This window comes from Brachionichthys hirsutus, chromosome 4 (assembly GCF_040956055.1).
Source record: "Brachionichthys hirsutus isolate HB-005 chromosome 4, CSIRO-AGI_Bhir_v1, whole genome shotgun sequence".
NCBI classification, from domain to species: domain Eukaryota; kingdom Metazoa; phylum Chordata; class Actinopteri; order Lophiiformes; family Brachionichthyidae; genus Brachionichthys; species Brachionichthys hirsutus.
This window is the reverse complement of record NC_090900.1, coordinates 10,523,801-10,547,204: the sequence shown is the minus strand read 5'-3', so window position 1 is coordinate 10,547,204 and position 23,404 is coordinate 10,523,801. Positions and strand designations below refer to the sequence as shown.

The 23,404-nt window shown below is 43.2% G+C and overlaps 1 protein-coding gene across 1 annotated transcript; it reads right to left on the bottom strand.

Moving 5' to 3' along the window:
- Nucleotides 1–1,291: 1,291 nt before the first annotated feature.
- On the bottom strand, nt 1,292–20,052 carry prkg2 (protein kinase cGMP-dependent 2). Its single transcript, XM_068760888.1, has 18 exons — nt 19,532–20,052; nt 16,040–16,206; nt 14,785–14,898; nt 12,869–12,974; nt 12,052–12,115; nt 9,549–9,626; nt 7,668–7,762; nt 7,221–7,289; nt 6,780–6,878; nt 6,472–6,625; nt 5,735–5,871; nt 4,302–4,391; nt 4,013–4,154; nt 3,684–3,847; nt 3,444–3,566; nt 2,064–2,126; nt 1,614–1,680; nt 1,292–1,390 (listed from the first exon to the last, which is right to left on the bottom strand). The coding sequence occupies exons 1-18, from the start codon at nt 20,047–20,049 to the stop codon at nt 1,292–1,294; spliced, it is 2,349 nt and encodes a 782-aa protein (XP_068616989.1). The 5' UTR covers nt 20,050–20,052.
- Nucleotides 20,053–23,404: the final 3,352 nt, after the last annotated feature.

The following is a 23,404-nucleotide window of genomic DNA, read 5'->3' as shown; positions in this document are numbered from 1 at the left end:
ACACATTTACCAGCCAGTGTATACAGATACATGTGACATCTACAAAATCCACTTGCCCACTGTTAAGCTACACATAAAGGAGCAAGTAGCCCAGAAAAATGCATACCCCCCTCCCCCCCAACCATTGCTCCTGAACTCCTCAGTCAGTTTGAAGCCTCTGCTGTTGCTCCTCACCTCAGACGGAGCAGAACTCCCCTTTTTCTCTTAAACTGGGAACTGCAGAGTTGACTGCTTCAAGAAGGTCAATATTTCTTCAGGTCAGGAATCATACCACAGGATACTCACTCCCAAGACGAGCGTGAGAAGAAAAGGTCTTCCTGTTTGGGCAGGGGAGGGACTGTATAGGCCCAATACTAAGGATCTCTATGTTCTTCTTAGCACAAATGCTGAATGTTTGAAATAATGCTGCATTGTGGTTTGAGCCTGTCACAGCCGTAAAGAAGAATTTATTCTCCTTGGACCGCTCTAATCTTTTTTTTTTCCTGCAGAGTCATCTCATCGTATTTCTCAGCTGTAAAGACAGATTTAACTGCTACATCACCGACAACACCTGGAGCAATTATAATGAACCACAGAGAAGTGTTGGGTAAAATACTGGTACATGAGGATCGATCGATTAAAGACTATAAAACCTAATACTGCAACACAGATTCAAGATTTACTCCATCCAGAGGGACACCAAGCTAAAAGATGTTGCTTTGATTGTGCAGCTGGCTACTACTTGCCTTCAAACTCATATAGCAATCCTAAAGCTCGAGTGATTTTCCAAAGTTCAACATTAGTTTTTAAATTTCTTCAGTCTCAAAATGCTGGAGTGACTAAAATAGACTGCATTTGATTGATCATCTGAGTTCTTAAAAGTCTTGGAAGAGCTCCAGTTGGTCTTCAACCCACAAACGAAGTCAGCTGTGTTCAGTTAAGGTGTTAGTTCAGTGCGTCACATTGTGGAGAACCTCAACTGGAACGCTTTATGGATTTTAAGCTCATGCCATGGCTTACGCGACTAAACTCTGAACTGTACTTGACCAACTTGAAGGCAGGTGAAATACAATAATGCAAAATACAACGACACTTATTCAAATCAAACAATTGTATATTTTGTGGTCATTTGTGTTGATCAAATCAACCGTAAGCTGCTAAATTAACCAGATAATTGTAGCCTCCGTTGCTCGGAACCTGAGTACCTCCATCGTGGTTAACCAGCGATGTCAGGTCACCTGAGGTCCCGCCTTATTTGTTACATTTTGATCTTTGAGGTGTGCAATGGAAGGAATCCTGAGAGTAGAAGCGCTCAGAAATCCGTGTCCCAACCAGACAGCTCTTCCGGGGGGGGACTGTCCTCATCCATGGGGTAGCTGTCAAAATAGCTGTGGTCTGTCGGTCCAGTAAGCTGTTGTGGAACAGAAGGTAATAAAGGAGGAACAAGTTAGAGGCTGATTTCTTCTCACATGCATGTAGGTGAACGATTAAAATGTTTACTGTCCTAAGAAACAATAACAACTTAATGCTTTCGGGACATCTGAGATGTCTGCTGGTACAAATAAATAAGACCATCATGCTTCCTTTGCACCAGAACACCTCAGAACGTGGTTTGGATAAATATTCCTACTTACCTCTCTTTTCAGTGGAGATGGTAAACTCCTTGCCTTCAGCCCCTCCCAGTTGAAACCATTAAACCACCTATGGATGCATTAGAAAGCACATAAAAGCATATGCATACAGCAGGTAGGTCAGAGCCCAGCCCGTCTATCAGTTTGACCCTCGACTGTTACGACGTGACTTATTCTGTCATGTCTTCCTGGACGTTATTCCTGGTTGTTGTTTGGCTTGACGGAGGCTCAGAATGAGCAGCAAGGCGAGCTCGGAGGCTATGTGAGTCCAGTAATGCGATAAGCCTTTTGATGAAGTTTTACATCCCACTGATTTTGTACAGATTGTGCAGTGATTATCTAATTGCTGAGGTCATAAGTCGCCGCCCACATCCATAACGTTCAATCAGTGCCAATTTGTGCTGCTTATCTTATTGCTGGGATCAGCAACAAAGTGAGTCATTTCCTGCTTACCTGTGCTTCTTGATATCAGTTATTCCATTTTTGAGGTTGCCCAGTCGCTCTGAGGGATTTCGCCTGTGGGGTAAATCTAGTCAGCAAATGATTGTTTAGATCTAAATAACCTTGGCGGTTCTTTTTTCCTGCGGTTCACTTGTTTTGTTGAAATATTTTATAGATTTGATCACCATTTTTTTATTTCTTTAATGAAGACTACATTCAAAATGTTCCATTCCGACAAGCTATCTCGTCACAATTCCTTCTGAGGAAAAGCAAAGGGAAACATAAATGAAAATGTCATGACGCTTTACGACTGACTCTGACAGAGTTGCGTCCTACGGCCACATTCGACTGTTGTCTCAGTGATAATAAAACCCCCACGCAAACACATATTACCGGCATTCACCCCCCCCCCCCCTCTCCTTAACATACATCCATCCTCCCACATAAACAATAATCTATTTACACAAACATTATTTTTGCAGTAGTTCTCCTTACCTACTCTTATACACAAACACAAACACACAATCATCCATTCATTGCAACGTCTCAGAAAAGGTTGAATCTCTTCAGGCTGTTTGAAATTGGAATGTATTAAATGTATTACTTAATATACTAATGCCAAAATGTACCGCCGCCGAGGAGGTTATGTTTTTGACGGTGTTTGTTTATTTGTTTGTTTGTCTGCCTGTTAGCAACAGAACTCATAAAGTTAGGGACGGATCTTCTCAGGAAATTTTCAGGAAATGTTGGGAATGTTAGCAGGAACAGTGGATTACATTTTGGTGATGATACAGAAGAGATCATGGATTCTGGATCACTTTAAAAATTCAAAATGTGTATACTGTATTCCTCAATAAAATGTGTTCCTCAATTTGACTCAGTCATGTGGGGTCAGGACTTCTACCTCCGAATGTCATCCGGATTGTGGATACCGTTGCAATATTAGGGGTACACAAAAATATAGGGGTACACATTGCATTAGCAGAATTACGGTAAAACTGATGGATTTTCCAGTTTTAACATATTTATTCTGATGATTCATTAATTTCAGAGTTTATCCACAGCTCCCAAATGTATTTGAGCATGTTGGCTGGTTTCTGATGGCTTGTTAGAAATCTGTATAAGATCTCAAGGTGTTTTATATATTCTTTTAAATAATTTACAGGAATAAATATTGCAAAATTTGCTATTTATGTAAAGTAATGGGCTAGAAATTAAAATTTTCAAGAGATGTCCTCAGATCCTTCATTTGGTTATTCATCTTTACTCAATTTCCTACCAGTATCAGATTCATAGATTTACTGGCAAACATGGTGAGCATGTTGGATTGAACAGTTTACAAGTTTGTTGTTTGTTTTAGTTTTCTAGTTTTCTACCTCTGAGATCTGATACCTGCATAACTTTCGAATGAGGTCCTCAGGTCTCTTGGTTATCTTCTTAGGGATGTCCATCTTCTCAATGCCTTTCAGGATGAGGGTGTACGTAATCATCTGGTCACTCCCTGTGAATGGAGGACTGCGCAACCAAGGAGGAAAAATAAGCCAGATTTAATTACTCCGAGCCTTTCATTTAGCTGAGGTCTGCTGCAGCGATGCTTTACGCCAGGAGTTTACTCCTGTCACACCGACCAACCTGCCGGTAAGGAGTTCAAACACCAAGATGCCCAGAGACCAGAAGTCCACACTGAAGTTGTGGCCTTTGTTGAGGATGATCTCAGGAGCCACGTACTCCGGTGTCCCACAGAAGGTCCAGGTTTTCTGACCACATCTCATCTTCTTGGCAAAGCCAAAGTCAACCTGAAAAAACAGGTTTAACAAAAAGTCATCAAATGTTTATTTTAGGAACATTTAGGCCTTTTACGGGGAAATAAATCATTTAAAAAGGATCACTTGGTGTGGAGAATTTAAGGTGTATATGTGGTTGCATTTAACATTACGTTTAACGGCTAGAAGCATGCGCACCAGTTTGATGTATCCCTCAGTATCCAGCATCAGGTTCTCAGGTTTCAGGTCCCTGTAGAGGACGCCCTTGTGGTGCAGGTAATCAAACGCTTCAGTGACGCATCCAACACAAAATTTAGCAGCAGTGTCATCAAAACTCCCCCTAAAGAAAGACGAGAAAGACAAATCTGACCTTTGTGCTGACAAGACTAGGAAGATCCGGAGCGGGCCGAGAAGAAATATGCTTATTTGGTGGTAAGCTAACAACAGTAAAATAACAAAACGTCAGTTATTGGTTGGTCTCCTCTACCTGTCTCTCAGCAGACTCCATATCTCTCCACCCAAACAGGCCTCCAGCAGCATGTACACATATCTGTCATCTTTAAATGTGCGATACAGTCTGGGGAAAAGAAAATCAGAGAAAAGTTAATGTACACAGCTTCTAATTTCTTCTCCGTTTACAGGATTACTTCAAAAGTTAGGAGTAGATTTTTCTTTAAATGCTTAAGGAGCAATGCATTAAGATTTGGATGTGATCCCGATTGCCATAAAGCGATTTACCGTTACGGAATGGGCACAGTTGTAGTTATTGCTTCTAACTTCATGCATAACGTGTAATATGTGAACAAAGATCTCACAAGATCAACTACACATCAGATTCTGATCTGGATCAAAGAAATCTGAAGCTTAATTTGGTCATGCTCATGGAAAATTCACTTCTGTGAGACAGCAAATTAAAAAAAGATACTACTAACTTAAAGCTAAGGTCAAAGTGTACGTGGAAATGTGCTGATTCACTTTAGCTGTGATGTATGATGCATCATCAAAATCTACTGAGATAGACTTTGGAGGATTAATTATAAATATGATAAAGATACCAGTGTGGTTCTAAATATAAGGGTCACACTATCTTGGGAATAGTGCAGTCTGAGGAATGGCTAATGCATTTGTGCTCATATTTAAATCAAAATTTTCCCTGATCTTGCATAAAACTCAGGATACAGGATTTTCTCCAATCTATTCCGTTTACTTGAAACTGTAAACTAAGCAGTATGTGTTCACATTCAGTATTCGCTTGTCTAAATAATGATTATGCTGGCACGATTCCCTGCTCTTACACATTTAACTGAAGCAACAGGCAGGAACTAATGAAAGGGATCATAAACATTCAGCAGGATGCTTAAATGAATGAGTGCAGCCCCAGTAGCCATTATTATAATATACCGGTACTAATATAGTTACAGACATTACTGAGCAAATTACAGCTTGATTCGTGAACTAATGTCATTTTAATTGACCCTCATGTTGTTGCTTTCAGATGAAAGTCTCAACACAACCCAGGAGCCTGGGCTGGTTCAATCACCTACTCACACATCACATAGTCTTACATCTTACATTCCCCGGAACACAGATAAAATAATAATAATAAAAAATATGAAGTGATTTTATTTGAAACATCTGATCTGAATGAAGTCAAATAAATATTTTGGAGCACTTCAGGAGGTGAAGAATGGCTTTAATATCTCCGGCTATTGTTCTGCCGAGAAAGAAATTCAATCACTGCAGTCTCACGAAAGGCAAAGAGGAGCTACAACTGTGATAACTACATTTTCATTTTATTCTACCCCGCTGTGAAGATATAATCCGCTCCAGGGCCTCATCGGTGATCTCATAAAACAAAAAACCTCATATTCGTTTTCAGACTAATGGGGCCGAGCTGGCAGGCTGAGCGGGAGGACTGACTTGACAACGAAAGGCGAGCGAGCCTCGGCCAGGATCTTCCTCTCGGAATGGATGTGCTCTTCCTGCCTGTTGTCCACGACGTGCTTCTTTTTGATGACCTTTAGTGCGAAGGTGATGTCCTGATCCTGCACCTTCACCTGCAGGAGCAAGTAACAGGCTGGGATGTCAGGGGATGGACCTTTCTCACACTCTGTCACATGTCACAGCAGGAAAAAACGCAGCTGTGACTCCTAACATTAAAGTTCAGTTCACAAAACGTCCGTCTTAAAGCAACAGTTAGAAATTATATACGATACTGGAGCCACTGTGCAAACTATCAAGTCAGTTACAAGGCTGGTTTACAAGCCGGAGATATGAGATGAACCCAGATGTCGAATGTTTTATTGTTGTTGTTGTTGTTGTTGTTGTGGTCACAGCTAGCTGTTTGCTCTTTGCGTGTGCAAACAGGACTGGCAGGAAGAAGTGCTGCTTTTAAAAGTTAAGTTTGGAATTTACATGATGGCATTGTCAAAAGTTTCCACTCAGCTTGTCAATGTTTTTATTTCCCAAAAACACAATTATTTTATGCAAATGGTGACTTTTTCACAAAAACAAAATCAGGTTTTGGTGAACCAGCTGTTACAAGTGATTATGTTCCTTCATGCTTTTGTGGTTCCCTGCTGACAGCCCGAGCTAAAAACATGCAGATTAAGTCAAACGAATGAAACATGTTCCGGGATTCAAGGTTCACATCTCACCAGTTCTACCCGTCCAAAGCCGCCGACGCCGAGCGTAGCGATGACCTTCAGGTGATCGAAGGGCGTGGAAGAAGGGAACTTTGACACCATGTCCTTCAGCCGGACGACCTCTGGCGAGAGCGGCTGGCACTGGTAGCGAGACACAGTCCTCTTCCTTGTTGAAGACACAGACGGAAGAAGGAGCGATGGAATGATTTTGAATGAAAACCTTTCACACACAGGTAAGTTTGTATTTTCACTCTCGGGGAAATTGAAGATGTTTGTGAGTCAAGAATGAAAGACAAACTGCTCCCCCGCACTGCACCTACATGGCATGTCTCTTTTTGTCGTCTCGATCTAGTGTAGCAACGTAACCTTGGAGGTACTTCTGCAGCTCGTTGAAGGTGCCCACCGTCTGATTGAATGTCCTGCGAGAACAACAACCTCATGTCAGGAGTGCCAACCACTGGAATGTTGAATGAGAGGCTTTAGAATCGGACTTATAACTTGACTTAACTGAGGAAATCCACTCAGTTAAAAATAAATAAATAACAGGGAAAATCTGGGCAAGAGAAAAAGTTTGCAGACGCAAAACTTTTGTCAATGAAAATACTTTTTAAAGCTTAATGTCTACAATGCTTTTATTAAAGGGCAAAAAAAGGAAGGAAGAACTCTCACTAATCACTCTGAGAGTAGGGCGCTACACTCTGTGGTGGAGGGAAGATCATTTTGTCAGTCAGATCCGAACACTACGCCATCAAAACACTCACTCTCTATCAATGACCAGGCACTCCACCCCGTTCTCCTCAGCGATGATATTAGCCGACCTGACATCATCACTGGAAGAGATGCAGCAATTCATCACATACATAAAAACACGAGGATTCTAATGGTTTCATTTTTCCAACTGAATCAATCTAGTTAAAACGCTGTCCCGAAACCAATCCAGGATACAGATGCAAAACAAATTCAAGTGAAGAGAGATTTCAACATTAATGGTTGATGGTTAAGGCAAGAGAGGAGATTGTCTGACCTGCGCCTTCCTTTCATTATTTTCTTTACTGTCTTGTTGTTGTTGTTGTTGAGGGGTTAGGGTAATTAGGGTTACCTCTGAGACAGATGTAGGATGTGTGACTTGGCTTTTAACAAATGTTTCCAGCAGAAAGTCCAGAGGAAGGCTCAAAACGACGACGGGTGCTGTTTTGTCACGTCTTTACCTTATGAGCGCTTTCTCTCCAAAGGAGTGTCCCTTGTGCAGCGTGTTGATGATCTGTGGCAACCTGTGGGTCTCCGTGGTCTGGGTCACCTTTACCTGCGAGACAAGACACCTGAGAGAGCCAGCCAGATCTGCAACGTGTGCCTCACGCGCTCACACCGCTGTCTCCAGATCAGCAGCATGGCCTTACCAGGTAGCCGACTTGCAGAAGCCTTTACTCTTTGGGACATGATGAGTTGTTGGGTCGTGCTGATGCACTATATTTTCTTGCCGTTTTGTGTTCTTCCTCAAAATGCAGCCTGGATGTTGTAAAACTTCCTCTTCGTTTGTGAGGCTTTAAAACCCGGTGGCCCACCCCAGTCGAGGTCAAACAATGACATCACAGCCATAACGGCCAGGGTGTGTTTTAGAAAACTGCCCCGCTTGACCTCACTGACCTTCACTTCCCCTGTTTTTCCTGGTGGCGCTTCCCTCTGTGGTCAGGGGGGTGCGGTGGGGTGTGTGGGGGCGGGGTTAAAGAACAATTTCCTGCATTAACCCCCTTTCCTCTGGTTTGGTTTGCATAGCGCCGAGGAGCCGCTGTCTCACATGGGCTCATAATGGCATTTTGAAAGTCCCCTGTGGACAGCTCTGGCCCCGCTCCATCGCTCCTCGCTCCCCGGTGTCGGGTTACAGGCTTATCAGACAGACGGGTGGTTGAGTCATTGCCCAACACCTCCCAAACTCTCATACAGTTTGACCATGGACTGCTATTAAAGAAAAGTGAAAGTCTTTTTTTTGTTTTAACTGTTTGAATGCCGCTGTTTCTGCTTGTGATAATAACGTTCAAGCGTGATTTCCCACTGGGTCGGATGTACATCAGGATTTATCTTTTATCTATTCTGACTGGCAGAACAAGTCCCAAACGAGTGGCTTCCTGTAGCCAGTCAACACTCGTGTTTAATGATGAGAAAAGTCTTTATTGCAAAGCCAGAAGCAGCAGCCTGATCACGATTCACACGCTATTGTCTCTCTGAGGCCCGAGAGGAATTTTATTATTGCAGAGGGAGGATTAGCGCCTGTTTCTCTGGACACAGAGAATGTGTGGAAATACAACTTTACAGAACGTTTACCCGACAGTCAGCTGTACGTTTTTGACTGTTTTCCTGCACTGAATTTTACAATCATGTTTTCTATCCATCTGAGCAGGAGATGGAGATTAGATTATAAGTAATCCCTCCAACGATTACTGCAGTAGATGTGTTGCTGAAAGTTTCAACATTTTGAGATTCAACCTTACCACAAGACAAATCCCAGTGATTCCCAGACTTCCCAGCTGAGCGTCACAGAGCTATATGTAGCCGCATGATAGCCTCTAGAAGCTCAGCTTTACATGGTGGCGCAGTGGGTTGCAGTGTTGCCTCACAGCCTTCACAGGTTCAAATCCAACTTGGGCCATTTCTGTGAGGAGTTTGCATGTTCTCCCTGTGTCTGCGTGGGTTCTCTCCGGGTTCTCCTGCTTCCTCCCACCACCATAAACATGTAATATAGGTGAATTTGTCACACTGAATTGTCCATGGGTGTGTGTGAGTGTGAATGATTGTCTGTCTATGTATGGTCCTGCGATGAATTGGTGGCTAATCCAGGGTGTACCCCGCCTCTCGCCCATAGACTGCCGGGATTGGCTCCGGTAGATCGGATTTTGGAAAATGAATGAATGCCTCGTTCTGCTCAGTCGTCAACACACCTTTACAATTTAAGATGCAACAATATTTGAGCGATGACTCTATCCGTCAATACTGCTGATGCTCCACTTGAGTGTTTCTGCTGTACGTTCAGCCCCCCCTCCACGGACACACACACACACCACCACACCACATTGTGCAATGCTATGACACCTTACCTTTCCCTGTGCGAGGATGTAAAAGGTGCTGCCCTCCTCTCCCTCACGGATGATGTAGTCTCCTTTATCATAGTATTCCTATTGAAATAGGGTGGAGGGAATGGGGTGAGGAGGGGGGGAGGAGGGGGGGAGGGGGGCAACAGTCAGACGTGAAGCATCATATTGATTTAACCATCGACCAGGCTGGTCTAATTCCTGGTAGCCGGGCCCCTGCGGGATTGGAACTGCAGTCCAGTCATCAATGTTGCTCTGTCGGTCAGAGGTTCTCGACACCAGGAAGGGTCTACTGGGGTTTCATGGGACTGATGAAGGAAGGTGAATTGTGATTATCAGAATGTCTTCTACAGCAATGTTCACAAATGAATCATCAATATCATCAAAAGAGATTATACTGAAATGAAAAGTGTTTCATAATTCTGCCTTTATTTTCACTCAAAACTGCCGTTTTTGTGGAATAGTTTAGTTTAGTGCAGTAATGTAGTAGTAACAGTAGTAGTAGTAATGGTACTATAGTCCTGCTGACACAGAAACTGTAAACATCTGTAGATAAACATCAATAGATAAACATCTCATACACAACAGTAGCAGCAGAAAAGCGCATAATGCATTCATAATGTCTGTGATTTACTGTGTTGGTGTTTTGGTATCGGAGAGATGGATCTCTCTTCTGTTGTATTCACGTAACTGATAAATTTATGTTTCATGTTTACTTGAGTTTTACAAGCGTCATAATGCGCTATATCCAGACTGCTGACTCAGCAAGCTGCAAGATCGCCTTCTATTTGAATGCTTATATGTGAATGCAAAGAATGAAGGTGACCGGGATGAAACATTCTCTGGGACGAATCCCAAATTCCTGCTGCAGAGACAATGGCCTGTAATCCAATCGACGAGGAAAGGCTTTGGCAAAATGGGAACAAACAAATCAGAGCAGCCGCCCGTAAACGTTTACTGTCAAAACTCTTGACACGAGTGCCATTTTCCTTGTTTACGTCCCATTTACGCTTCAGGAGAACTTGGGTTAACACCTAACCGTGACAGAGGAGACAACGCGCCATGGGTCTGTTTAGAAGGACTGTCTGGCTGATGCCGGGTCTGTGTAGGGGAGTGACAGCTTTTGAGATGTGTCTCAAGTTTGTTATGCCGGGCGAAGAAGCTTGAATCCTGACCTCCGGCCAAACATTTACCTTTTTAGGAAAGGCAGACCACATTCTGACAAAAGAACTTTAAAACTCGTCACCCAGTTCCTTTCACGAGTATCTCTGACCCCAGACAGCCACAAGAGCCCCCTTCAGTCCTGTCTTCACAATCAACTTGCTCTGATTCTGTTTGCCAGTGTTGGTGTTAGAGACAGCCGCTAATGCTCTGCTGGGTTTGGATGTCCTATTTTTGGAGGCCGTCTATCGATCACGGCACATATTCAACAGCACAACTCTCTGTGCTTTCAGACAGGCATGGAAACAAGAGAAGGGACTAAACCTATTTTTAAGACCACCCTGGTCTTCAGACGTCCCCGAGTGGGTCGATGTCTTGGGTCGTTCCTCAAAAGCATCGCACTGAGGCTGCTGAAGGAAGTTAGCAAAAGAGCTTTTATCTGATTTAAAAATGGATTAACGATGACCTCTGCTGCTTTCAGCCACTCCTATTTTCAAATAAATAGTAGTCGGCACAACGAGCAAATGTTTAGCTCTAGTTGCTTTAAATGTCCGATTCAAACGTCGAGCCGTAGATCAATGTGTGAGCCTGACGCGGTGCCCGAATAGAAACTCCAACCCCCTGCACGCAAGCAAACACCCAAAGATACCGGCTTCCATTCTCCCACAAGATGCTTCAATATTATCTGGCAGCTTCTCAATAGACATCCATGCCACTATTAAGTTACAGCCCCCCCCCGCCCACGAGATGTAACAGAACCAGTCACATAATGACTGGATAAGGAAAGTCTCCTGTAGCGGGACGACCAGCATTGTGAATCGACTGAGGGAGACTGATTTTGACCCGAGGTGGACTCGCTCCGCTTTCTCCCTCCCTCGTTGAAACGCTGGTGCAGTGCTCGGATTAGAACTGAGAACTGAGATGTCCTTTTTGCACACCAGTTTCAGTACACACACACACATTTACACTTGTACGTTCTCACACCAACAGCTGTCACTCGCACATCTTTAAGGCATCACTCATCCCCCCCATTTAAATAAACACTTTCTGAGGCCTTGGTCAAATAATGATGGTAACAATATACAGCGACCAGTGATGACAGGAATAATATCAGCCCTGTTCATCAACAGGGTCATTTGTGAGGTCTTGCCAACTGGATGTAGAGAGAATATGCTGACACGCAGTAATGGTATATGGCCAAGTGGTAATGATATTTTGACAGCAGCTATCTGCAATGCCGGTGCTCCCATGAGCTGACAGGAGGCTGCTGAGCAACACAGAGGCAATATAAGGAAAAGCCTAATTGTCCCTCCAATGGAAACACAGATAGTCTGACAGAACAACTTACCACCTCAAGGCAGTCCACAATTTTGCTGAGCTTGTCTTCCGGTAGATTAGCCAAGAGTGAAACACTGACAGGAAAGACAGAACGCAGATGTCTATTATTGTACACATTACATATGCCGCCAGGATATTTCCCGCATCACAACTAATCAAATGCAATACAAAGGCAATTGAACTGCATTTTTTACTTAAAAGCTGCCTTTTTTCATCCATGAAAGAAAAGATGTCAGCCTAAATTCATCCCAAATGTTCTAGCCTCTTAAACATAAATACACATGAGTTTTGTTTTTGAACTCGACAGTCTCCCGTCCTCTTTCTTCTGCTTTAGAGCATCTTGACAAGCCATCTGAATTTTGACATGTATTTTTACCTCCACCTCGGAGGTTAAGTTTCCATGCATGTACTTTGTTTGTTGGATTGTCAGAAGGATTTTGCTATAAAAAAAAACCCTCATAACAGATTTCAAACTTGGCAGGAGTTTGGGTCTTTGGCAAGATTTTTTTTTTATTTATTTTTTACCTTTACCAAGATTTCTCAGGGAACAATGAATTGATCTTGATGAAAAAGTGAAAAAGTAAAAGCAGGCGCTAACTGGTGTAAATGAATGTATCCTCCCGAATTTGTGGTTGGCTGATGCAAATTCAGTAACTTTAAATTATGGTTACAGGCCTCTGAGTTTGGTTTTGGAGAAAGCCAGACGGAATTAAAGAGGACTGTTGGTTCTTGGCGGAGGACTACTCTTTTAAAATCACAAATCCCTCCAGTGGAAAACAATATCTTTCTTCGCCGTCGCTTCTGAAGCTGTTCAGCTTGAGGCTAACCTGCGGAGGAAGTCGCGGCTCTGTTCGTGCCGTGTCTCAGCTGTCCTCCTCATGATGTTCTGAAACACCTCCCGGTCTAAAGCCCACGTCCTCACTTTGTCCACCGCTGAAAAAAAGCAACATCACATTCATCTGAAACAAGGTCCAGGTTCTGACCTTTCAACTAACTAGTTAACCCGATTAGTAAATATTAAAGGAGCTGCAGCTGCTTTCAATAACCAGGAAAACTCATAGGTTCAAAACCAGGATGAATAACTGAGTGACAAGAATCACCTTTCTTATTTTCTACTTCAGTTTAAAGCGCACTATCACCATGAAATAATGCTGCGCTGCTTTGCTTTCTCGATGGAGAAAGACGGTGCGTTTCAGCGCTGAGTCATATCAGACGGAAGTACGCGGAGGAAGTAGCCACGACAGTTTGACAGAACCAGTAGCAAATACCACTATCACCCTGAATCCACTCCAATAGGTTTTTTCCAGTTCACCCTGAATATTGAGGTTGACTCAGCGTCCCTCCCTGAAGGTCCACCAGTCAATTACTTAGTTAAATATACAAACCCAGACAAAGAGCACTCACATAGTACATGGTGTTGCTTTTCAAATGCCAAGGAGGTGAAAACCAATCGGAATGCAAAGCCATGGATGTCATGTAAAGCCTTTGTCAACAGTCCCATGAAAAAGCGTGTTTGCTTCAGTCTAATGGCCCGTCTGCTGCTCCTGCTCTTGCTATCAGGCCGTTCTTGGCTTTAAGACGAAAAATAAAATGTAGATTATGGATGTGGCTGATTGCATTCTGCAGGGATTGGGTGGAGGGGGGGCATAAGAGAGTGATGTGTTTAGGTTTGCTGGAATGGATGGATGCTGTGACTTCTAACATAATAACGGTAGCGACCTCCTTTTACTTCCGGTCACAGAGCTTGGGGACTGCATGGCAGATTTTGAGGAACCTCGGTGGAGGGGTGTGCAAGCAGCAAGTCTTTGTGAGAACCCGTTCAGTGTTGGAATGGATCCAGATTCCAATGGCTTGAAGATTGTAATAGATGGTCAAATACTCAGCTCTTTTCCAATTATACATAAACTACTTGGATGATTTCTGACAGGGTGAAAAGGTGCTGCAAGGAATTACCCATTGAACTTTGGAACATTGAGAAGCTGGACGTTTTAAAAAGATTATTGTCAATTAAGCATCAACTAATTGCCAGATTTTCCTGAAAGTAGTTCATGATCATTTCTTTTGCATTTTTTTATTTATTTAAACCAAAAATGATGCCGACATTCACGTTGAAAGACGGCCTGGGGCTAAATGTTTAGGAACAGTTAGCCACACAATGACAAACATATTTAGCAGCTACCGACATCCCCTTCTTTCATTTCTAGTCTTGTTTAGTTTTACATTTAAATTGCTAATTTGATGCCGTCTTGTATCAAATACTGCAAAAACAAATAGTGACATCATGCAGGACCTTTTTAGACTTTGATTTAGGAAGGCTTATAGTCAGCAGACTGGTTAAACATTTTTTTAAAGAGCTTTTTAGTGGGCCAGACAATGGAGAATCCCCACGGCTCTGTGCACGTGAGAAGATTGACTTTGTGTGTTCCTGTGGACTGAGTGGAATCAATGAACCTCACGTTCAGCTTTAGATCTTTAGGGAGATAATTGTCAGTGACCATTCTATTTGGATGGTAAAAGCAATAGTTTATATTTTAGGAAATACCTTTATCTTAAATTCAAAAATACCCCTATCAGAACCTCTAAAGATGACCAATTATCACATTGATTAATGTCTTATTTAACCATCATGTCCACACTGATTGACTGCTCAGTCATGTTCATGCAATCTGCTTCAAGATGCTTGATATTCTGATCACAAGTTGAGTCCTGATGTGTTATTTCTGTACAATTGTGAAAATCTTACCTCGCACCGATGCAGTCCGTGTGCAGTTGTAGAGAATGGCTAATTCTCCAAATGTGGTCCACACTGTCAATGACGTGAGCAGCTTGCTATGCTGAAACACATCCAGCTTCCCATCTGTGAATGTAAAGGACAATCCATTGTTGCTATTTTTTAAACTGCTTTGTGCACTTATTTATACAAGGAATAGAAGTAAAGAAGTGGAAAGTACAGTAGTAGCAGTGGTGCATTTATCTCGAGACAAAGAGCAAAGAGTTCCCGGTGTGCCGGCTGTAGAAGAAGAGTAGTAGGGTTCAAACTGGGACAGCGCACGGCGAGAGACACTATAGCGAGAGGATGAAATAGTGTGGAGAAAAAGGTATAAGCAGGGATAGGACGTCCCCCCAAGTCCAGATGAGTCACAACACGCCAACCATATTGAGAACAGAGCCAGGATCCTGTGGGACTTCGGCTTCCAGGCTGACAAATCGCTACATGGCTAACCAACCGGACATAGCCGTGGTTGAAAAAGAGCAGCAGAGGGCGTCAGTGATAGATGTGGAAATCCCAGCTGACTTTAACATCAGGAAGAAGGAGCACAAAAAGGGTGAGGAGTACCAAGGGCTGAAGGCACAGCTGGGGCAGATGAAAGCCTGGCTGTGACCACCGAGCTGGGGATAGAGTATCCAGCAGATTCCAGGTCAGAAAGGTCTGGACAGAAAAGTGGCATCAGGGAAACAGCAAAGACACTGCTGGACCCTGAGAAGCCCGGGACTGGGATGACCAGAGCTCAAAGAAGACACCCTGTCCCTCCTTAAACCAAAATGTAGAGAAGCTGATGACTGAACTCCATCTCAGTGTAAAGTACCATCACAATGCTGCTGCAGGTGACCCTGAAAGTCTGACTTCTTTCTTTCAATCTTAACACCTTTCAACTTTTGCCATTAGCACTGTTAACACAGTCAGTGCAACAGGAAGAGGGAAGGACAGAGAAGGAAGAGATGTGGGGGGGGGACTGGAGGCAAGTCACAGTTTTATGTGTTTTGCATCATTTCTGAAAGTTCATGACAATGGATGGATGGATGGGTGGATGGCTGGATGGATGGATGGATGGATGGACGGACGGACGGATGGATGGATGGATGGATGGATGGATGGACGGATGGATGGATGGATGGATCTGTTTGACTGTTCATCCACAGCCCTCGTCATCAGTCATCTTTCCTCATGACGACTGATGACGTTAACTCATGAGCCGATCAAACGGGAGCGGACTCACCTGCCAGGACAAACAGATGGTTTCCAGGCTCCCCCTGCTTGATGACGTATTCCCCCTGCTGGTAGGTTCGCTCGTACATACACTCCACCATGTCTTTGATCTGCTGCAGCTCCAGCCTCTTCAGGTACTGGTTCTTGTTCAGGGCGTCTTGCAGCAGCTTCTTCACGCTGTACAAACACAGGAAGGTGGAGTTCGGCTGTGAAAACAATTGACACTGGAGGGATTATAAATTCTTCACCTCTCACATTTATGATTCTTCATTTGTACTTCTTCCGTTGTTCTTTGTCATTTGTATATCATTTATTTTATTTAATCCCTCTTCTTCATTCTTTCTTCCTTTTTTTTGTCTTGTCTTTCTCTTCTTTAATTTCTTTATTTCCATAAATTCTTCCTTTTCTCATTTTACTTTTTCTTCCACTTTCATGCTATCTTTGCAACCTTTCTTCTATCCTTCAAAACATTTTCCACTGCTTTCTTCTGTATACATTTTGTACCATTTTGGAACTATATCTGTTTGATTTGGAGCACTTGTGCATTCTTACTGAGTCAAAACTTCAGGGCATTGACTTGTAATGGGATTATTTCCCATTACAGTTTTTATGCCAGTTTTCCTTCAGTGTCGAAACATTTTAAGTATTGATTAATAGCAGCTCTGTGGTACTGAGCCCACTGAGCCACCAGGACACCCACACCCACATTACTCACCACTTCTTTATTCTGCGTGATAAATATTTTGCTTCCTGTGAAATGATGACTATGTGCAGCCTGAGCTCCGCCCGACAATGAATCAAATGAAACAGTGAAAGCATAAAAGTACCGTGAGCTGTCAAAGATCACCGTTGTGCATTTTAACAGCTGCAGCAAGAGGCCGTAAGAAGAAGACATGGCGTCCTTCGGGGAGCCGTAACCCGAAAAGGTTAAGAGTCACGGTTGGACGCAACCTGTAGCTCATGAGAACAGGTCGCTGCCAGCAGTGGGTGGTCGGTTTATCAACATTATTAGAGTGTAATAAATGATCACTTAGGGCAAATTACAAAATGAGAGAAAATGACATCCAGACCTTTATTTTTCTACCCTTCCCTTGATGTCTCATTACGCTGCCTGAATCGGCAACATGTTCTCAGAAGATGAGTATTCTGTTTCCAATCTTCTTATGTCACACGTTATTGTGTGTTATGTAACATCCTGGTCTTATTAGCAGCACATGGCTCAACATGAACATTGAGCTGAGAGGTAAACTGCCTGCTGCAGAGGGATGTGTTCATGTTTTACAACATGAGATGCATTTACTGTGACAAAAGGCAGCTCGGCGCTCACTTTGGAATATCTAACAGGACGTCTTGCTCTCATTAAATAGCCTGTTGCATTGAACTTTGGCTCACTGAGCTTGTGGAGGTACACAGCAAATAGCATTCTCGCATTTGGATTTGATTAGAACAGATCCCTCAACATTTTTTCACGTAATAAAAAGCAAAAATGTAATATAAAACGACAGGTGTTGAGATCCTTTGACATTCTGGTTAATGAGGTGATTTGCTTTCTGGTAGCGAGGCACCATAGATGAGGCGATGAACGCCACTCACATGGTTTCTTCTTCAATATGACCCAAAGAAGGGAAAGAAGAAGCCTCTGCTAGTTGAGTTCACATATCCTACTAGGTCGACCTAGGAGAGCGTGACAATGGCATTTCATCGCTCATCATTGAAATACATTTGATGTATTAAATTATATCTGTGAGACATGAATAAAAACAAATCCATCATCCAAGCTATCATTTGGATAATCCTCAAAATCGAATCCACTGTATCCCGCAAAAACAAGTGGGCCATTAACAGTGGAATGAAGCTAGTCTAGCTCTGTCCATTCACCACTACAGTCTCATCAATTTGTTTTTAACGGTGTCTGTCTGTCTGTCTGGTTGTTAGCAGAACTACGGAAAAACTGCTGGATGAATCTTGATGAAAGCAAATCTGAAGATGGGTCTTGGTCTAATTTAGATCCCATCAAATTTGAGAGCGATCCAGATACCTGTCTGGATAGAAAATAAATCTAAATTTTTCCACTTACTTATAATGGAGGCTTTAAAAAAAATCATATCTTGTAAAATATGCATTCAATTCACTCGTCAAAAGTCACAGTCATGAAAGGGTCCGAATGTCTTCTGGATCTGATCCAGATTGAGGTCAGGAATCAATATTTACATTTTAACATTGAAAACTCAATTTATTGATTCAGAAATCAGTTAAAAATCAACTCCAATTCACTTTTACATTTCATGGTTGGTGTATAAAGATGCCAAGAACATTTTCGAACCTTTTGGTGATGATCCAGATCACCATGTGGACGGTGTAAATCCAATTAGGAGGGGAATGAGCTGCCCGGCAGAGGTCTGTGCTCTCTGAGTGTTTTACTAGCTATTCATTTTGATAATTAATTTTTATCTAATTTATTAATCCCATTCAAAAAAAAATCTGAAGTTAATAATTCACTCTTTCTGACCTGACCAGTCGCTTCCTGGCGAGCCAGAGCCTTGTGGAACTGCTCACCCAAAAATCAGCATACACGATACACCAAAGAAACTTACAGCCATCTTTTATTTTTACAGGTTCTAATAAAACCAAAGCAGTGAAAATATGTATTTACAAGTGAAGGTAGTATTATTACTGAAGCGGCGCTGAGCGGTATTAGATTTTGAGAGTTGATAGAGATGGGGAGTGCCGGGTCACCCACTGGAGCTTTTTAGATTACAGCTCTGAGTAGCTGAGAAACATCACAGGCAAGCAGGTCAGTGAACAACCACACAGACCTTTATCCATTTCAAAGCATTGATTAACATCCTAGTAGTTCCTCAGAGAATCTTTCACTCTCTCCAAACCAACTGATCCTCGCCATGCTTGGGTTTTTTAATAGGCTTGATGCCTGACAATCCCCACGAGGCATCATTCTCAGATCAACTTGCTTCCTTAATTTGATATATTTCCTGTCAGGGTGGGGCATACAGCTGGTTAACAGAAAGGTAATTGGTTTTCATAGACATGATGGGAATAAATGTCATGCCTGCTCCTACAGAGATGATAAATATGATCTTCTATTTTAGTTCTATGTGGATATAATTATCTCCATTATATGGAGACCCAAAGGTGCATGTTAATGTGGAATATGCTGGGAATAGGATTATGTATGTCCAACACTGCTGGATGGTCACATCTTTGTGCAGGGACTGTCAAGTTCTTCCCCTAGGAGCACCTTTTCTTTAAGGGCCTGACCTTGCACACGCTGCCATAATGAAATGGAGACATCCACAAACTCCTGATGCAAAGCCGAGACGACAACAAAGCCTAAAATATTTCTGTATATTGTAGCATTAAGGGGTTGTCCACATACTTTTGGCCATGTAGTGTATGCCTCCAGTATGAGACCAAAACGCCTGAAAGTGATTCATGCAATAATTTATTATAAAGCCATCTGTGTCTTCACCAGCCAACCTCTCACCTTGCATCCTTCGACACCCGGGCCTTCTCAAAGGAGAACCTCGGCAGACCTCCAGAGTCGTAGGTCCGGGATGTGGGCTCAGCCGAGACCCCGGCTTTGGCTCCTTTCCTCCTATTGACTGCCTCCTTCGTGCGAACACTGAGGCTGGGGCTGCTCTTGCCACCGGCTTTGATAGAAGGGGGCCTCGATGCCAGACCTGCTGGGGCTCCACTCTGATTCTTCGTGCCATCCTGCAGCTTGCTCAGCTGGGTGCACTTGCTCTGCAGCTCCTCGCTCAGCTCGGCTATAGCTCGGCTCTGTTTGGCCAGCTGCTCCTGGAGGCTTTTGATCTGCTGCTCTTTGACGCAAAGTTCCTCGTCCCTTCTCTTGCCCTCTCGCTCCAGCTCGTCCACTCGGGCCCTCAGGGAGTCCAGGGGCGAGTTCTTAGACCCGCCACGGATATCTTTGTGTGCCCGGCTATTGGAAGCAGAGCCGTCTGGCTGCTTGTACCGCTTTGATTTCATTGAGCCGTTCCCCATCCTGTCACCTGAGGAAAGATTCAAAGCTAAAATTTGCTGAGGTGACTGAAATATAAAATGCTGACCTAAAGATCTGTTTAAAGAAGCTGGGAGTGAGGTTTCACACAAACAAGAGGAAAGAAAGAACAAATCAGTATATAATGTCAATGAGCGTCTTCTCCATTCATTATTCAGAAGGCAGGAAGTAGAACATTACACTTACAGTCACACCCTGCCTGCTGGCAGTGGAGGAAGTGCTGCACAGGAATCACAAAATCCGCCCAAATAACAACTTTAATAAGGAACTACCACTTTAAATGAGCAAATGTAAGAGCAGGAATGTGGGAAAACAATCCCGTTTCTGTTGATTGGGAATGTCGCCCACACTTCATCCACGACATTCCTGATGCGATACCGTGAATGTCAGATCCCACTGCTTGCTCGCATTATTCTCAATCAAAATTATTGGCATCATTTCTAAATCTCTATTTTTATTTTTATTTCTTTTATTTTATTATTATTTTATTTTTTTTGAACTGTCTGATCCTCTGACTGACACTAAAAGCATTTCCAGCTGCTGGATCGTATGAGACTCTCTGTGACGGTAATTGAAACTAATTTACTTATTAAAGCGTCTCCCGTAAAGAGGCCGTTTGGACGCCTCCCATCCCTCCCCAGGGACGGGTGAAACGCCTCCGCGTTCAGATCGGAGTGAATACTCACCTGATCCGTTTTCAGAGGCTGGAAGATGATGTCAAAAAAGAATTAACGTGTTTGCACATCTGAGCATCTGCAGAGAGACGTTCCATCCACCACAGCGTTCGCATCCTCTCCTCCCTTTGCTCTCTCTCTCTCTCTCTCTCTCTCTCTCTCTCTTCCTCGGTGCGCCCTCGCTCCCGTGGTAACCGATCGACGTAAAGGGGGGGTGGGGGGTGGGGGGATGACGGTGACAGCGTTTTTTTTAACTAATTGATTTACAGAAAATGTATCGAATTGACGTGAACTCACCATTTTTATTGTCGTTTAAATAATGTGATTAGAATATACATATTCTAATCTGCAGAGCCGAACCTGTAATGTTTTCGCACTCATTTTATTTATTTATTTTATTTGTATTTTACTTACATTTAATTTGTCAGGCAAACCAGAATCTCACGATGGTCTGCAGTTTTCAAATCAGAGATTCCCACTCCAACACAGGCTGGAACAGGAAACCTAAATCTGTCTAAAATAACCAAGACCCATTAATTTATCTCAAGAAGAAGCATCTGACGTCATAGCATGTCAGACAAGGATGTTATGGGGGGGGGCACGCTCTGAGGACTAATGTAGTTGTTACACGTTGCTTTGGAACATAGTTAAATATAAATATAAATAATCAATAGGCAAGAATAAATATACGCATCACGTTTCAGCTACATCAGTTGTTAATGGTGGCTCATGTTAAGTAAGATATGGAATAAATACCTTAGGATATGCATTATCAGGAATAACTTTCCTGACTGTGTTTCTAGTTGCCTTTGTTCGGCTCTAGATTTGCTTTAAAGCAGCGGTCGTTGCAGCGCTCCTTCCTGCTGGAGCCCGAGACAAGATGAAATGCGACCCCTGCCCTATCATGGATAGAGTTAGACGTCCCGCTTCATCCTACGTGAGTTGTGTTTATCAGACTCGGTTTCCTCGACTCACAGTGGCAGATTTCATTTTATGGATCATCTAAGGTCCACGGCTGAGGCTGCAGGCTCTCCCATCAGAAACGGTTAATTGTTTTTCTCTGTGTTTGTCTGAGCAGCCTGACCTGCAGCACATTCTATTGACAGGAACAGAACAATAATGGCAGGTGGCCAAACTGATTCATCCGCTGCACCGCAGCATGCATTATCCAGGTCACCGACTCCCCACCTGAACCTCGGAGGAATCTCGGAGAGGCTGGTCCCAGGACAAATGCAGGAAGGAGCAAATGCATTTATACTGAGGGCATTTAATGACCCTGGAACTCCACAGCTGCAGCCACTTGCTTAAAGGCACTCTGGCAGAATCCATGTTCCGGTGGGTAGAATTGACTGCTTGGCTGCTGGGTGGATCAGTGTTTTGGCAGGAGGTCAGGATCAGCTTGCTTTGTGTTTAGAAGGCATTCTCTCCTGATGGTTCCTCTGGCTGTTAGTCCAGAATCTAAAACTGTTTATCTGACTTCTTGCTTTTTGGTGATACAATAATGAGACGGGGAGACAGCTCAGTAACGTTTGTCCTCCAGGCTGACACTGTAACACAGGAAGTTTTTAATGTGTTCAAAGCATCAAAGTCTGATGCAGCGGTCAGTAACCGTTTTGACTTCCAAACCATTGAACATCCTCTTGTAATGCAACCACAATGGCGAAGATGGAGTTATTATAATTTATCCTCAAGTATATTCCGTCAAATGCTTTATAGTTTAAGTTTTTATGTTTAATTAAAAAAAAACTATTTCTATACCCAATTATTGATGACTGTGTTTTTTATTCTTAAATTGAATCTGTAAAGAGAACCAGTAGAGCCCACGAAATAACCAACGAGGAAATATGTGGTGGCAGAGTGGGTAGCGCTGTTGCCTTGCAGCAAGAAGGTTCTGGGTTCAACTCCTTTCTGTGCTGAGTTTGTACGTTCTCCTTGTGTCTGTGCGGGATGACGCGGCCGTGGGTGTTGGGTCTAAAATGAATAAACCCAAAGAGGCCTTGCACCGAAGAGACGAAACGAGGCAAAACTGTAGATTATTAGATTTATTAAGACAGCTGTCAGCCGGGAGGGATGGAGAGACGCAAGTAGTTAGCTTCGTTCGGCTTCACCAAGACACCCCCCCTCCCCCTGGTCCTCGCACAATTTATAAGCGTGACGCATACACATGAATATCGTGAGTAAGGTCAAGAAGAACAGAGTGGCTCTGTCCTGACTTCTACTGATTGGTGTGTTATTGATAAGCACCAGGCGAAGAATGATTTGACAAACATAGGCAACTGAAGAATCAGGAATACACACTGGAAAATGCTTTGTCTCCACTCAGGCTGCAGACAAGATGTGTACGTGCGCAAATCACCCAGACATGAAGACTCCAACCTTGGGCAGATAGCTCGTCGAAACAATACGAAGCGTTCCCTTCTTCAGTCTAGTCAGCATATACCAGATCTCCGATTGTCACTAACTCAGCAGTTAGTCACATGGCAGAAGACAGATGACACAAGGGGGGTTTGAGCATTAAAGAGGATTATACACAGATGTTCTGAGAAATACACAAATATATGGAACGATCTGTTTAAGCAACTTCACATTTCCCCCCTGTTGTGGATTTGGAAGACATCCGTGAATACAACCAAATGGCTTTCCGTAAACACTTCATTAACAAATC